The 15,473-nt window shown below is 33.7% G+C and overlaps 3 protein-coding genes across 4 annotated transcripts in view; 1 reads left to right on the top strand and 2 right to left on the bottom strand.

Annotated features, from left to right (window-relative positions):
- The window catches only part of LOC143342847 (uncharacterized), a gene marked incomplete at its 5' end in the record, with an annotated part of 12,362 nt that extends 10,707 nt beyond the window's left edge, over positions 1-1,655 (bottom strand). Inside the window, one exon of the mRNA XM_076767133.1 lies at positions 1,623-1,655. Coding sequence (XP_076623248.1) covers positions 1,623-1,655 — 33 coding nt within the window. The remainder of the gene's footprint in view (positions 1-1,622) is intronic.
- Positions 69-12,394, top strand: Path (solute carrier family 36 member pathetic). Its single transcript, XM_076767386.1, has 10 exons — positions 69-209; positions 8,745-8,787; positions 8,890-8,966; positions 9,070-9,168; positions 9,508-9,658; positions 9,748-9,869; positions 10,082-10,446; positions 10,516-10,699; positions 10,831-10,997; positions 11,089-12,394. Exons 2-10 carry the CDS (start codon positions 8,785-8,787, stop codon positions 11,328-11,330), a joined length of 1,410 nt encoding a protein of 469 aa, XP_076623501.1. The 5' UTR covers positions 69-209; positions 8,745-8,784; the 3' UTR covers positions 11,331-12,394.
- On the bottom strand, positions 788-13,579 carry Rpb10 (DNA-directed RNA polymerases I, II, and III subunit Rpb10). Of its 2 annotated transcripts, XM_076767389.1 has the most exons (4): positions 13,419-13,579; positions 13,198-13,315; positions 12,734-12,838; positions 788-5,653 (listed from the first exon to the last, which is right to left on the bottom strand). In XM_076767389.1, exons 2-4 carry the CDS (start codon positions 13,290-13,292, stop codon positions 5,650-5,652), a joined length of 204 nt encoding a protein of 67 aa, XP_076623504.1. In that variant the 5' UTR covers positions 13,293-13,315; positions 13,419-13,579; the 3' UTR covers positions 788-5,649. The 2 variants fall into 2 exon arrangements, with proteins under 2 accessions (XP_076623504.1, XP_076623503.1); XM_076767388.1 differs by lacking the exons at positions 788-5,653; positions 13,419-13,579 and having other exon boundaries at positions 12,382-12,838.
- Between the last annotated feature and the right edge of the window lie 1,894 nt (positions 13,580-15,473).

A 15,473-nucleotide genomic window follows, 5' to 3' on the forward strand; every position in this document is an offset into this window, starting at 1 on the left:
TCTCGTTTGGTCGGTGTTCGCGGCGGTATGCGCCGGTACGTGTAGCTTAGTGCTGTGAACTTTTTTTTGTCGCATATACATTGCGATAAATTCGTCGATCATTGTGACACCGAACGTACCGGCGTTTGCCAGAAACGTAATCCATCCGTTCACACCACGTTGTTTTCTTTTTCACCGTAAACAAGCAGTTTCTATACACCGCATCACAGGTAAGCACAACTTCGGTTTACAAGTTGAAATCCACTATTAGACGTCCACCTCGTCCGGTACTATTTAAAGTCCCGTACACTTGATTTTAATTACAAAATAAAAGGGGAACGATCTCCGAGCGGTAATTAAAAACTTACACGCTTTATCGATATCTAAATTTCATTTTAACGTAAATCGTCGAAGCTTATCGATAGCAATAAATTAAATTCAGGTGTTTGTAACTGCGAGTGTGAATTATTGCGATAATTAATTGTGTAACTAACCATCTGTGTTAGTCATGCGGTGTAATACGTTGCCACTTTGGCTCTTCGAGTGTTTAAAAATTTGCCATACTGTACGAGCACGATAGATACAACTGATAAAGTATTCCGTTAAGAACGGTAACAGTATATTTTCGCACGCGTATAGGATGCCGTTCTGGTTTTAGTATTATCCGTCATTTACAATTCTATCAGTTCTCTTTGTGCTTTTCTTCGAATCTCGATTGTCAACAGCGCGTATTTTAGAAATCTTTTGTGCGCGTGGTTGACCAGCTGCATTCGAATGCTATTCGCGGCGAATCCTACCTACCATTGACGAAGAAGGTAAGGACAAAATTCGGAGAAAGGAAACGTGGTTGTCATTCTGTAGAAATGCCGTTTCGAAACTTTGAAGTTTAAACGCTACGAAATAAATTTCCTTGACTTCCACGAACAACCATATTGTAGAAATAGTTATAACCGACGATAAGGTTTTGTCAGTTGGCAATTTCGATCATTTTTCCCAAGAAGATCTTGATTCATTTGACAAATTTAGTACGTAGAAAATAATCTATGTTTCATTAGTACAGTCACGCCGCCGCGAGCACGTGGTGCTAAGTTTGTATAGACGCGACTTGTATGGTTCGTGATGGCGGTTCTTCGCAAGTAGGATTGCATGATGTAACTTCGCATCGATATTTCGGACCTGTATATCGAAACTACGACTCTATATAGGTGAATTCGTTCATTGCACCGTATGACACGGAAATCGATTTTCTTTGTAATTAATTCTGTTTGTCCTGCCAACATTCTTGTCGTATTTAAATTTTATCTCCTTTATCGCGTTTAAAAGAACAGGCTATACAAAACACTGAAGTTATTTAACTTGACAACACGAAGTTCTGTAATGCTTTCGGTTTCCCATTATCGCCTGACGACAAAAAGACAACGGTGTAACGATTAACGTAAGAAACTAGTACGCAAGTTGCATGAAGGTTTTAAAACTTCACTTCAGTTACATGTAGAACAATTAGTTATAAGTGGTGATGCAACATTTTTAATTAGACTAGTCAGACCGGTTTAATTTTATATTTATCGAGCACTTATTAAAGTGAATTACAGAATTTCGAAAGAATTGGAAACGTTGTAAATATTTCTAGTTTTGAATTATACTTGCGATGTTGCCAAATTACTTTTCGGCAGATGTATTCAAATGGGAACAATTCTTAGAACACAAAGAGCCTCGTCTCAATCCAGTTTCAGAATAGAATGGAAGGGCTCGGTCAACCGTCTAAGCCACATGAACCTTTTAAAGTTGTCAGGACACTACCTTCCAAAATCCGCTAGACCAGCGTTTCTCAAACTTCACCTTCCTACCTAGGGTAGAATTAAATTAAATTAGCTCAAACATTTCCTACGTTGTTTACCAGAAAAAATGCTCAAATAACGAATATATTTATATTTCTTTGCAAAATACATTTTTGTTGTAACGCCCATCAACGTTCATGAGTTTCAGTTTAAGAAAAACTGCTCTAGACTGCAATAAATATCTTTCAAAATTTAACATTGTAGTATTTCTGAAAATTTCATCTGGAATATTGAAAAATATTTTTTTGAAATAATCACGAGATAATTATAAATCGAATCTAAGTAGATATCGAATGGAACGTTTTGAACTTGAAGTGAAATCGGTTGACATGTTGGTCAGAGGCAAAACTACCCAAGAATCTTTACAGTTTACACGGTATGAATAATTTCATTGACCTTGCAGCCACTACGAACTTATCGCACATAACTGTAACCAGACTGAATTTCCTTATTACGTATTCACGTAACGGAATGATTTATGCATCGAAATGTTACCAAGCATCTCGTTTAATTAATATTTGTATATAAGCATTTCATTCATCTTGGCCTTTTTTCCTGTTTTTCAGGAGATACTCAATGCCCAAACGTATGTTATAAAATAAATATCTACTAATATATATTTATCACAATTAATTTAAGGCCACTAAGCTTCGTGCTTGGTAAGGCTATTACAATCGGTTGTTACTGGGCGAATTATGAAACAGATAATAACGAGGCTGTCATGATAAGACGAACAAAATTAATTGACGGTAAAGATTAATTATTTTATACAAAATTGTTTTCTTTTTTTCGTGAATTGATCAGACAAATAAACCTTGACACCCGTGGCAACGAATTAGAAAACCTTGTTTCAAAGTTGGCCTACTTTTCAAACGTATTTAGCGAGATCGATCAAACTGCAACGCAAATTACCTTAAAAATGCATAACGTGCACTTCTATTAAATGCCTATAGTTTAGATCATAAACACACACGATTAAAACGTTTCTTAAAACTTGACAAAATCGATCATCTATAGGGAAACTCTGATGGGCTATAAAAATTACATAGAAATACAATTTCCGTAAAACAATAGACGAATCAAACGGCTAGCAATCGATATTTCGAGAACCATGAAGAACTTTCCCATTTTGAAACACGTTTACAATTTTTAAGAATTCCGAAAAATCTATATACTTTATTCAGTAATTACTTAAAAAGAATTCCAAAACTTTACCTATTTTTAGATAGTTTAAGATAGTGTCTTCCTAAGCATTAACAGTAAAGGCGTTAATCTTATCAATTTTATCTATTCTTCCATTCGTAGAGCATTATTTTAAATACGTCCATTATATCGATAATTTATAGATGGATAATCAGAGTGATAAGTCACACGTGTATAGCGTTCGTAGCTTTGTTTTTATAACTATGTATGCCTGCATTAAATTCTATCCGTACGACGAATCATATAATTACACCTCGACAGCCCCTAATGTAAATAAATACTCTATATCCGGTAGTTTCTACAGTAAAGTTACGAATAATTGCATTTAATTTCATACCAAGAAACTAAATTGGTTGCAAAGCTGGTGAAACTTAGATTAAAGATGTTTCTTGAGACACATTGATACACGTACGTTGACATAGGTCAACAAAACAATTGTATCGATAAGAACTTCCGTTGACAAGGAATTATCGTAAATTATCGCCAGTAACTATATTTCCAATGACTCGTGAATCTCGTGATACTCAAGCCTGCGGCTCGGTAGCAGTAACTTTATCTTCTTATTTGTAAACACACCTAGATATGAATTAAATAAACAATTTCGGTATTTTCCACTCTCTGCAATTCTCTGCTTACAGAGTGATCAAATCTTCAAAGATTTTCTCTTTAAGATTAGTCAACAATTTGTTTAATGGTATTAACCCTCTGACGACAGACGTTGGGCAATCGATGATCTGTTCGTTAGCACGTTTATTTCAGAATCGTGTCATGTTCTGTTTACCTTGTTACTTTTTTCTCCCCCTGTACATTATTCGCTTCGAAATGCTCGAACTGTGTTTCCGTGTTGACAGTTCAGAACACAAGAACCTTGTTTGGCTCAGTTTGTACGATTTCCTAATGAAAAGGCACGCAATTTTTAAATCCGTCCTAAGGAATTCAAAACTAGAAGTTTAACAATTTCTATACATTTTGTAAATATAACTGAATGCACAGATAGAACCTCATCGAGGACTGAAATAATAGTGCGAACGAAATGTAAGAGTCTGACTTACGACTTCCAATTAGCGTACAGAAGTAATTTTACCGTGAAACAGATTTGACACAGGATTCTATCGTGTGTGCAAGTATTGCGGCAGCCCGTAGTCCGAGGGTTAAGTGTAATTAAAAAAAGGTTAACTCTGAAAGTTGAACGACCTAATTTTCAACTTAACACTCACCCCGGTAATTGTAGCCTCAACGAGGATAGATTAAGGATTAATTAATTTCAATGTGGATTGCGAGAATCGACAGTATAAACGCCTATGATAGTTAGTCTTATCTGATTTTATGTCAATCGGTGACGGTTGAGAATAAAGAAAAATTTCAGGAGCGGTATTTCGCCGCTTGTGGCTCGCTATCAATGTAAGAGCAAACACCGCGATTACATAATGTTCTTTATATATTTCATTTACTCGAGACAGGTGTGCAAGAGACCGCGAGTATTCGTCGCCGTGATGACTGGTATGACGCGTACGTGCTTAGAAATTACCACCTTAACCATATTTCATATTCCTGTGTGGAACTGTATCGCGTTACAGTGTAATAATGATCAAGGTCGATTGTTTTAATGATACCTTCGACACTAGCGAATTTGCAATATATTCCCACATCTCAAGCGACAAGCAAATGAAATTAAATCGTTAAGGCGTGATCGCTTGCAGCTCGGACGCGGTCGCGTGAAACATTCAATTATACACTCGAGTTATGTTCTGTGATTCTAACCTTTTCGGTCACCCTTTAACGAAGGTTATCAGAAAACGAATAAATAAAAAGAAGTTTTCGTTTTTTCTTTTGAAGTTTAAATTAACGGATTATTGTATATATAATAGTTACTTTATAGTATTTTCGTATCTACACCAGGAAGTAAAAACGTAAAAATAGGGCGAAACACGTTCTGTTTTTGAATTGATAATATACAATGTTATCATTCTCAGTGTACGAAAAGTTTGCGGGTCGAACGTTTGAATTTTTTCTTTACTCTCGAGCTAAAAGCTATGGCTATGAATTTGTTGTTATTTTGTAATTACCCTGTATACTTGTAGCCATAGATCGCAGCATGACGGGGAAGATTATTGACACGCTGCATAACGTTATATCTGACATTCTCGATTCTTATAATTTTTTCTTCGGATCGTTCATACTGATGCAATTTCGTAATTCCGCAGAAATCGTCTTTATTAATAATTCCAGCAACGAAATGCACAATAATTGAAAGGAATAATAATTCGTATGAACCTAATTGGCACTTCTGCGACGAATGCAATTACGTTATTGTATTGTTCAACGTGGCGCCTCGGGTCATTTTCGAACGCAGTCACGATCGCACACGAAGAATAGCCAAGCACGTGTGTTTTTGCGGCACCATGCCAGTTATTTTACGTTTGCGAGCCACAACTTCGCTTTATGCCAATTTTTTACAGCTCGAAAAGACGTAGTTGTTCTATTACTATAATATAAACATAAAATAACTTACGATTTAATCTCGTACCATTTCAGTTGTTTTGTGCAAAGCAAGACAATACGTTTAGCTTACGAAGAAACGTGAAGCGGTTCAGATTGCCGAGTAGAGAGCGATCAACGGCAACACGGATTATCTAAAACAGATAGTTTCCAGTTTACGATATTGACCTTTGTGCTAATGCAAGGACAACGGCAAGTTTCAAGTACAAATATCTCTCATGCAATAAATGTATTAGGTTTCTGACAAAGTACGACAGTAACAAATAATTTCGAAATATACCATAGATAAGAGCACAAGCGATACAGAAATTCGCGTAGTTAATGTTTCTCCTACTAGTGCGCAAACTTCCCGCATGATAAATGCGTGATTTACATGTAATTTGATATCGCGAATCGAAGTTATCCTACTGGTTTCACGCGTCGTCGCCTTAACCATGAACGATCAATGACAAATAAGATTTCAATCGAATATCTTGACAAGTAATAACCAATAAATCGTTTGTTATGATTGGTGAAAATTTAAGTATGATTGATATATAACTTCTGCAGTCGCTTATCGAATACAAGATAGAAAATATTATTCGTTTCCGTAATCGCGGAATGTTATTAGGTCCAGATAATGCTGAAAATTCCAAGACTATTTTGTACTATATTTAGATGCTGCGCACATATCCATTAGGTCGTTTCGTGTACGATTAACCAACAATTCTATATTTTTGAGGACAATATCCGAAGTTACGTCAAAAATAATCGATGATTGTCAAATGTCTATACGAACACATTTTCTTTTTAATTATCGCATGCTGTCGTTTATTAACTCGCTCGTAAATAATAAAATATCGAAGACAAATATTTCCATACATTTTTTAACCTTTCAAGAAAACTACTAAGTACTGAATTTTTAATTATGTAAGAAGAATCCTCAAATAAACGAATTTACGTAATGCTATACCAAAATAAATGTCTAGGTTTACCTAGCTGCCATTCGAGATTTGAGACTTTTCTTAAATCTTCCGCTTTAATACTCTAATTATAGAGTCAAAAGTCGGTAAACGGGTCAGAATACTAAACGATGGATCGCATACTTCATGAATCTATTGACAAGATACCATTATATTTTCCTTTTTAACGTCATTGAGAAATATTATCGAAAAGCGAGATAGATTTCAATGTTGTGCTTTGTGTATGTTCACGAAAAAAGACGAGACAACTGAGGTTAACAGTATCATTCTTTGTTCGACGAGAACAACGAAGCACATTTTAATAATAATATTAGGAAACAAAGAGTCTTTCATTGATTGCAGTGACAAAATTATCCAATGGCTAATTGTCGAAGGAACTATTTACGGATAATGTTAAATAATTGTATATTTATATTAATGTAATATGGAATACGTTTCGTATTTTTTAAACGTCATCTTTTACATCGTTAATTACGTATTTCGTAGATCCACTGATTATAAGTAATGTTAATTATATAAAATTGTGCGTGATGAGTTTAGTCTAGTGATTTTTTTGTTAGAAAAAATATGCATTGGTATTAATGCGTATGTACGGTCTCAAAGGTTGGGGTCGTGACTTGAAAGCATCAAACTCCAAGTATTGAACTACGAGATCTCTACATACACTTTATAATATCATTATTTCAATTTCTTAAGCGCACATTGAGGTTAACATGATATCAACTATAATGTTATATAAATATTTTTTCTAGCGAGGATAGAAACCCAAATGTCACTCTGCGAAAATTATAGACACAAGAAAATTAATTGGAATCTATCATGCAACAACTATGCGACTATGACTAACTTTTTGAAGAGACGAGTCGAAATATTCCTTGCTGCATACTTTATCAATCATGTTTAGAATTTGAAACCAGTTAGAATAATTATCGAAGTTATTTTTATTGGTGATAATTTTAAAACCTAATACATCCATACGTCATTATGTGGCTTTTTGCTATGACGGTCGTATGCAACTTTGTGTATACGTATTAATAAATAAATCCAACGCAATAAAAGTTGTTCGTTTACAGAGAATGTCATTTCTGATCTGGTGTGATTTTAAACATTATTGTATTCTATGTCATTGAATTTATCTTTAACCCAGTTTCACATGATGCACAGAAAAATTGTATATATTAAATAGTCACCAAACATTGTATATTTAAAAAAAGATATACATTTTAATAAAATAAGCGACAATTTTTTCATAAATACATGAGATGCGTTGATAAAGTGTGCCTTCCAGTTTATTGACACTGAGATTTCACCATTCAAATGTCTAGCCACCTAGGTAGACGTCTAACGGTTCAGGAAATGGATTTTATATTATACCTGGTAACTCTCAAAAAAATGATTGCAGTTTTGCACTGACTATGTTATGTTACTTTAATGATAATATTGTAAAAATAGCCACAACAAATAGGTCAAAATGTAACATATTACAATTGTTCGATTCAAAACTTTACCTTTCTATTATTATTCGAAGTAATAATTGTAAACAAGTTAAGAACAAATAAAAAATAAATTAAGCAGATCGCTATCGGTGCAACTAAAACTTTAATAATATCTACTGTTGATCGAAGTTACTGCATGTAGGCTCTGTTTACATTGTTGTAAGGATAGTTGCTAATAGAAACATCGTTTACATAATTATATCAGTTTTTCTCACCGTTACCGGTACCCGTAGTTTCGCAATGTCGTGCACGTCATTAATTAATTATCTTATGCAAATTTGCGGTTCGAAATCTATTTTTTACTTGATATATGCACTGGAGTTATCCATGAATAAACAATTTCCACCTATCAATCAATGGCAAGATTGAGTTAGATTGATGCCTTCGCAGGCGCGACAACAATTAACTCGTAATGATTTTAATCGACGCCTCGAGTATAGTGCTATAAAGTCAATTACAAAAATGTCTACGTTTAATCTGCTTTAATTAAATTGCATGCACAGTGTAATTGATTAACGAATTAATGTTTTGATAACAACGATACTTATAATTATATACGTAATTATACGTTGTAAATCAAAGTATACTTATTAAAAAGCTACAATGATAATAAGCAAGACAAAAGTTATAGTACTGTACTGTTTGGCTTTATCAGTCGCTGAAGTATTTAATAATAGATTGGGTAGATTTAGATATAAATATATCATTCATTTTTACATTTATATTATCGCTGTTGTTTAAAGAAATCAATTTCCTGCTTGTTGCAGATCATTCACCTTAGATACAGAAAACCACAAGCACAACAAAATGGTATGTTTCGATAAAATTATATAATAATAATAATCATCATCTTTATTTGTTCCCTTTCCCTTTCCCATTCTCTTAAATTATATTTAAATATTTTTATTGCAGGATAACAAATCGCCTACGGAATTGGACACTTTCTTACCCCAAGATGGGTCTAACATGAAAGATGGCGTATTAACCAAGTAAGATTTATGAATTTTATCCGTTACGTACTATTTTCAGATGTAGTAATTCAAATTGTAATATGATGAACATCCATATCTTAATACTTTATGTTCATTGCAGATACAAAGTACAAGTTGCTCCACGAGATGTGGAAGCAGCACAAGGAGACGGGAAGATTTTCGATCCCTTTAGTGAACGAAAAGTTGATAATCCAACGACGTAAGTATACGATCAATATAGTAAATTGATACCTATTTTAGAATGTATTCGACCTTCGCATCTTTATTTGTACTGATTATCTTTTTCGATAGCCGTAAAGAACGTTTCTATTAATTCTAAATCGATTTACATATACACCTATGTTCGTATGTACGACTAAACAATTAGAGGATTATGTTTTGAGAAGATCTTCTAATTGTAGGATTTCGTTTTATATTAACGTTCTGTTTTAAATTGAAAGAAATTCTTGGCTTGATCCAAGTCACCCGTAGATATTAATATCAATCATAAATGTGGAAAAGTCATCATCAATTAAAGTTTTATCTTGTTTTTATTCAGCGACTGTGACACATTAACGCATTTACTGAAAGCCTCGCTTGGGACGGGCATATTGTCCATGCCAATGGCTTTTAAAAATGCTGGTCTTCTCGTTGGTGTATTTGCAACGATCCTTGTGGCATTTGTTTGCACACATTGCGCATATATTTTGGTAAATAAGCATCAGGATATTAAATACAATGATTAAGATACTAATTGAATGCCCGACTAATAATATTAACCAAATTCGTAATATTTTAGGTAAAATGCGCGCACGTTCTTTATCACAAAACGCGGCGTACGGAAATGAGCTTCGCCGATGTAGCCGAAGTAGCGTTTGCTACGGGACCGGAATGGACAAGGAAATTTTCAAAGCCAATGAGGTACAATTCTCAATGACCATGGTATTCAAGTATAATGTACTAACGTTAGCGATATCGTAATACGTTGAAGAAGAATTAATATGGTAAAAGCTCCAGTAAAGAATCAAACAGTAGCACTCACGTTTCCCCAAAAAGACAGAAAACTTGAAAAATAGGCATCAACTTCGTTTATAAACGGCAATCATGTAATATTTAATTAATTTTGATTGCAGGTACCTCATACAAATTAGTTTATTTGCAACGTACTTTGGCACTTGCAGTTTGTATACAGTTATCGTTGCAGCAAACTTCAAACAAATCATTGAACACTACAAAGACCCTGAAGCTGGTCAGTTTAGTATCAGATTAATGACAGCATGTTTGCTGGTCCCTATGATACTACTTAGCTGGATACCTAACTTGAAATACCTCGCACCTGTTTCTATGATTGCCAATATATTCATGGGAACAGGTTTAGGAATAACTTTTTATTATTTGGTCTGGGATCTCCCACCACTATCGGATGTGCCTTTATTCGCGCCTATCGAGAACTTTCCACGATTCTTCAGCATTACTATTTTTGCAATGGAAGCAATAGGTACTATTTACTTTACTTGGAATGTTTAATTAAGAAAAGGGGAATGTTACTTAAAGGGTCTCTTTCTAGGCGTTGTAATGCCACTAGAAAATAATATGAAAACACCGCAGCACTTCGTCGGTATTTGCGGCGTTCTCAATAAAGGAATGTCTGGGGTTACCCTTATATACATTTTACTGGGATTTTTGGGTTACATAAAATACCAGAGCAATACTATGGACATTATCACGTTAAATTTTCCGACGGAAGAAATGTAAGTGTTATAGCAGTAAAATATTAATAATTGGCCACTTTGCACGTTTTAGAACATAATAAAAAAAACAAATTATGTTATGGTAATTTAAGTGGTACATTAATCGATCTGTAATAAACATGTTGTTTCAGACCAGCTCAAATTGTCAAGATTTTAATACCTCTTGCTGTTTATTGCACATTTGGTTTACAATTCTACGTCTGTCTTGATATTGCATGGAACAGTTTAAAGCATAGATTCCAGAAAAAGCCACTATTAGCAAATTATATTTTGAGAACAGTTATGGTTACAGGCGCAGGTATGCATTCAGTTCTTTGATTGATACGTATACACTTTAATAAGAGTATCCGATGTTCGTATTATTAATAACATATGTTTTTATGTTGCAGTTCTGTTGGCTGTGATTTTGCCAAATATCGAACCTTTCATTGGACTGATTGGTGCATTTTGCTTTTCCATTTTGGGACTTTTAATTCCTGTGTTTGTCGAAACTGTAACTTACTGGGACGTTGGTTTCGGCCCATGTCATTGGGTAGCGTTAAAGAACATCGTTATTTGTATCATTGGTCTCATGGCTTTAATATTTGGATCTCGTAGTGCATTAATACAAATTATAGCAGCATATGGCTAAAACTGTTGCCTATATAATATATAAATAGACATGTACATATTCCAGTATTCCAAACTAAAAATGTTTGGAAGCCACTTCATAGAGTTTAACGTAATAAGTACTTGATTATTCTGATAGTTTCGAAAGACAATCATACAAATTTAAAAATATTAAAGATTTAGAAACACCAATTGCAATAACTTCCATCAGATGTGTGGTAAACAAATATTTCTATCAGAAATTTAATTGCTATTTATGTGCCTACATGAAGTGCTCTAGTAAGATGAAAAAAATTATTTGTTACAATAACAAATATTATTTTGGTTGTTGTACAAATAAGAACTGAGAAACCGACATTCGGTGAACGGTAGTTAAAATTATGTTTACGCACAAATGATTTATAAAATACAACGAATAATGTCAGTGAAGGTTATATGAAAAAATTTAATCCTTACAAACATATTAAGTGGCAAATTAATTTGAAGGTGTAAGTAACGATTTATTTTGCTCCTAACAGTTAATGTAAAATCAATTTTATTTTATTTGAGAAAAACATAGACTGAGAAACATTGGCAGTATTTCAATTATTTTTATATTTGAACAGTAAAATAAAAATAAGTAATTAAAATGAAAAAAATATTTTATTTCGTTGACAAAGGTAGTTTAAAAACGTTTAATGCAAAATATATTTCGCGATGCCTCGAATTTATGTGTTTATTTAAAATCAAGATTGATAAGTATGAATATATACAAAAGTTTATTACGTCCATATTTATGCTTCTTATTTAAAAAATTGAAATCAAATGCTTTGTGTAGCTGGCTCTACAAATTAAAAATCAAATCTTAAAGTATAACCTTCTATATTTTAAAGATAATGACATAAACTACCATTATGTAATAAAGTGTCCTTGTAATATTTGAAATCTTTATAAGAAAAACTTTCTATGTATACAAATCTATATCTACAGTAAGTTCCTGTTGCATGTTCTGTACATGTAATACAGTGTATAAAATGTTTCACTCTTCTATGTTGCATTTAATGTGAATACATATTTTCAGAATAAAAACAACATTTTTGAAAGCAATTTTTATTTATAAACTTTTTGTAAACTTATCAACTTTTTATACACATGTTAAAAATTTTTAAGATGACAAAAATGAAAGAAATGCAATCATAAAATACAAATCATTTTACATTATAGCTTGTGTATTTTATTTCTCCTGGTTCTATATATAAAATTCAGAGTGTGGTGTAATTGTTTGCAAGAGGAAAATAATATTTCTAGACTATTCATATAGTTCCATTATGTACATACATATTTTGTTTTAGAATTGTAAGAATTTGTTTAATTAATTCAAATAATTCTGTAGCAATATATATATTAATATCAAATATGGAAATAAGAATTTTGTGAAACATTTACTTTTCTAATGGTGCATAATTCAGAAGTTTTTCAATTAAATCCACGTGTCCAAGGAGCATCCTACGACAGCAATATCGTTTTAATCCCAAAGCATCAAGAGCATCTCTGCAACATACATGTACCATACGGGACATAAATAATTGCATCACATCCAACATGTTTTGATATATATTACTTCAATACAGACAGTGGTATAATTTTAGATCACTGTATAAGTTTTAAAAAATAGTATATAATCTATCTTTAAAAATATAGAAATGTACACATAGAAAACTGTTGTTTATTTTATTGTTAAGAATATTGAACTACCTTGCGATTTATGTTTAAACATTTCAGTATTGTAAAGTATTCTGCGAATTGAGGTTAGGTTTTTTCGTAATGTAAACGTTGTCCACAAATGACATGATACGCATGGTATTTTATTTAGTTTAGAAGTTTTAGAATGTTATAATAATTCTAATTACCCTTCCGTGTATTCTGCTTGTAGTAAACCAAGGTATGCTTCCCATTTATTACCGATGACTTTCCCACAGGTAAAACAACGTACGGGTATGATCATTGTTACGAATTTTATTGAACAGTGTGCCAGACCAGGACGAAACGCACCCCCTCCTTTCCTTTTCCGAGCGTTCACGAAATTCTCACGTACAGCCCCACACAACAACCAAAACAGCGCCACAAACAGAATTTTCTAAATTCACGTTGACACGTTTGCTGTTATACACTTTTTAATCTTCGCAATAACAAACGAATAAATAGAAACATTCGAATTTGTTCGTTTTCGAATGCGCCGTATGCACAATATTATTAGACAGCACACTGGTATGCAGGCAACTGGTGCTCAAAGAAAACTACTGCCCCTCCACGTACGCATACTAATGCACAGTCACGTGTACATGAGGCATTTTTAATTTTCGATCTACATACGTACTTATGTGTCTAACGAAATAGCTACCGTAGTAAGTTCTTTTTTTCTGTATCCGCGATTTCTACCTAAGGTATCCTTATTCGTTTTCGAAATATAAACTTTGCGGGACATCGGAGTCTCCCCCCACTCCCCACCTAATTCGCGAGCGTTGGTGGGTACAGCGAGGGGGGCGCCATTCCTCCTGTAAAAATTGGCGTGAAAAGACGTGTCGAGACCTATCGGTGTTTCGCTATTAACGAGGTACGTATTTCTAATCTGTTGGTACTTCATCATTATTACTACACGCGTTTACTCTCTAACGATGCTTTCGTGCAATATTAATACGTTCCTACTATAAATTGAGTCGGAATCGTGGCCGAAACTGAATCAAGTTTCGCGCGATTTCTCTAACATTCGATCGGTATTAATTATTAACATGTCTCTCTGAATTTAATTACGATTTCTTGCAATACAGTTTGGATTTAATCATTCTTCAATTATAAGTATCGTTCATGTACCTTAATGCATTTTTATTTCGTTTCTGTTACAGTCTCTTATTGGAAATCGAAATTAACGGATTTCTGTTCGAAATAGGAGCTATTCCGACGGCGGAACTCCTCCCCAATTCGCGAGCGTTGGTGGGTACAGCGAGGGGGCGCCATTCCTCTTGTAAAAATTGGCGTGAAAAGACGTGTCGAGACCTATCGGTGTTTCGCTATTAACGAGGTACGTATTTCTAATCTGTTGATACTTCATCATTATTACTACACGCGTTTACTCCCTAACGATGCTTTCGTGCAATATTAATACGTTTCTAATATAAATTGAGTCGGAATCGTGGCAGAAACTGAATCAGGTTTCGCGCGATTTCTCCAACATTCGTTCGGTGTTAATTATTAACACGTCTCTCTGAATTTAATTACGATTTCTTGCAATACAGTTTGGATTTAATTATTCCTCAATTATAAGTATCGTTCATGTACCTTAATGCATTTTTATTTCGTTTCTGTTACAGTCTCTTATTAGAATTCGAAATAGGAGCTATTCCGACGGCGGAACTCCTCCCCAATTCGCGAGTGTTGGTAGGTACAGCGAGGGGGCGCCATTCCTGCTGTAAAAATTGGCGTGAAAAGACGTGTCGAGACCTGTCGGTGTTTCGCTATTAACGAGGTACGTATTTCTAATCTGTTGATACTTCATCATTATTATTACACGCGTTTACTCTCTAACGGTACTTTCGTGTAATATTAATACGTTTCTAATATAAATTGAGTCGGAGTCGTGGCAGAAACTGAATCGGGCTTCGCGCAATTTCTCTAACATTCGATCGGTGTTAATTATTAACATATCTCTCTGAATTTAATTACGATTTTTTGCAATACAGTTTGGATTTAATCATTCTTCAATTATAATTGTCGTTCATGTAGTTTAATGCATTTTTATTTCGTTTTTGTTACAATCTCTTATTGGAAATCGAAATTAACGGATTTCTGTTTGAAATAGGAGCTATTCTGACGGCGGAACTCCTCCCCAATTCGCGAGCGTTGGTGAGTACCTTACCTTGTTATCTTTCCAGGAATTCAATGTTTGTGCATAACATTGACCAATAATAATTGTAATTGACCCCAGCAACTGAAAAGAATTTTTTTAGAACGATTTGAAATTTTTTAATCTTGTCGAAAATTTTCACATCTTCTCGAATTTTTTTCTAGAATGTGCCTAGGATTTTGGGGGTATGTCTATTAATCAAAAGTGATTGTAATTGACCCCCGCAATCGCAAATAATTTTTTCAGAATGATTTGAAATTTTTTAATTTAATTTTTTAATAACTT

Source organism: Colletes latitarsis, chromosome 6, assembly GCF_051014445.1.
Source record: "Colletes latitarsis isolate SP2378_abdomen chromosome 6, iyColLati1, whole genome shotgun sequence".
Classification (NCBI taxonomy): Eukaryota; Metazoa; Arthropoda; class Insecta; order Hymenoptera; family Colletidae; genus Colletes; species Colletes latitarsis.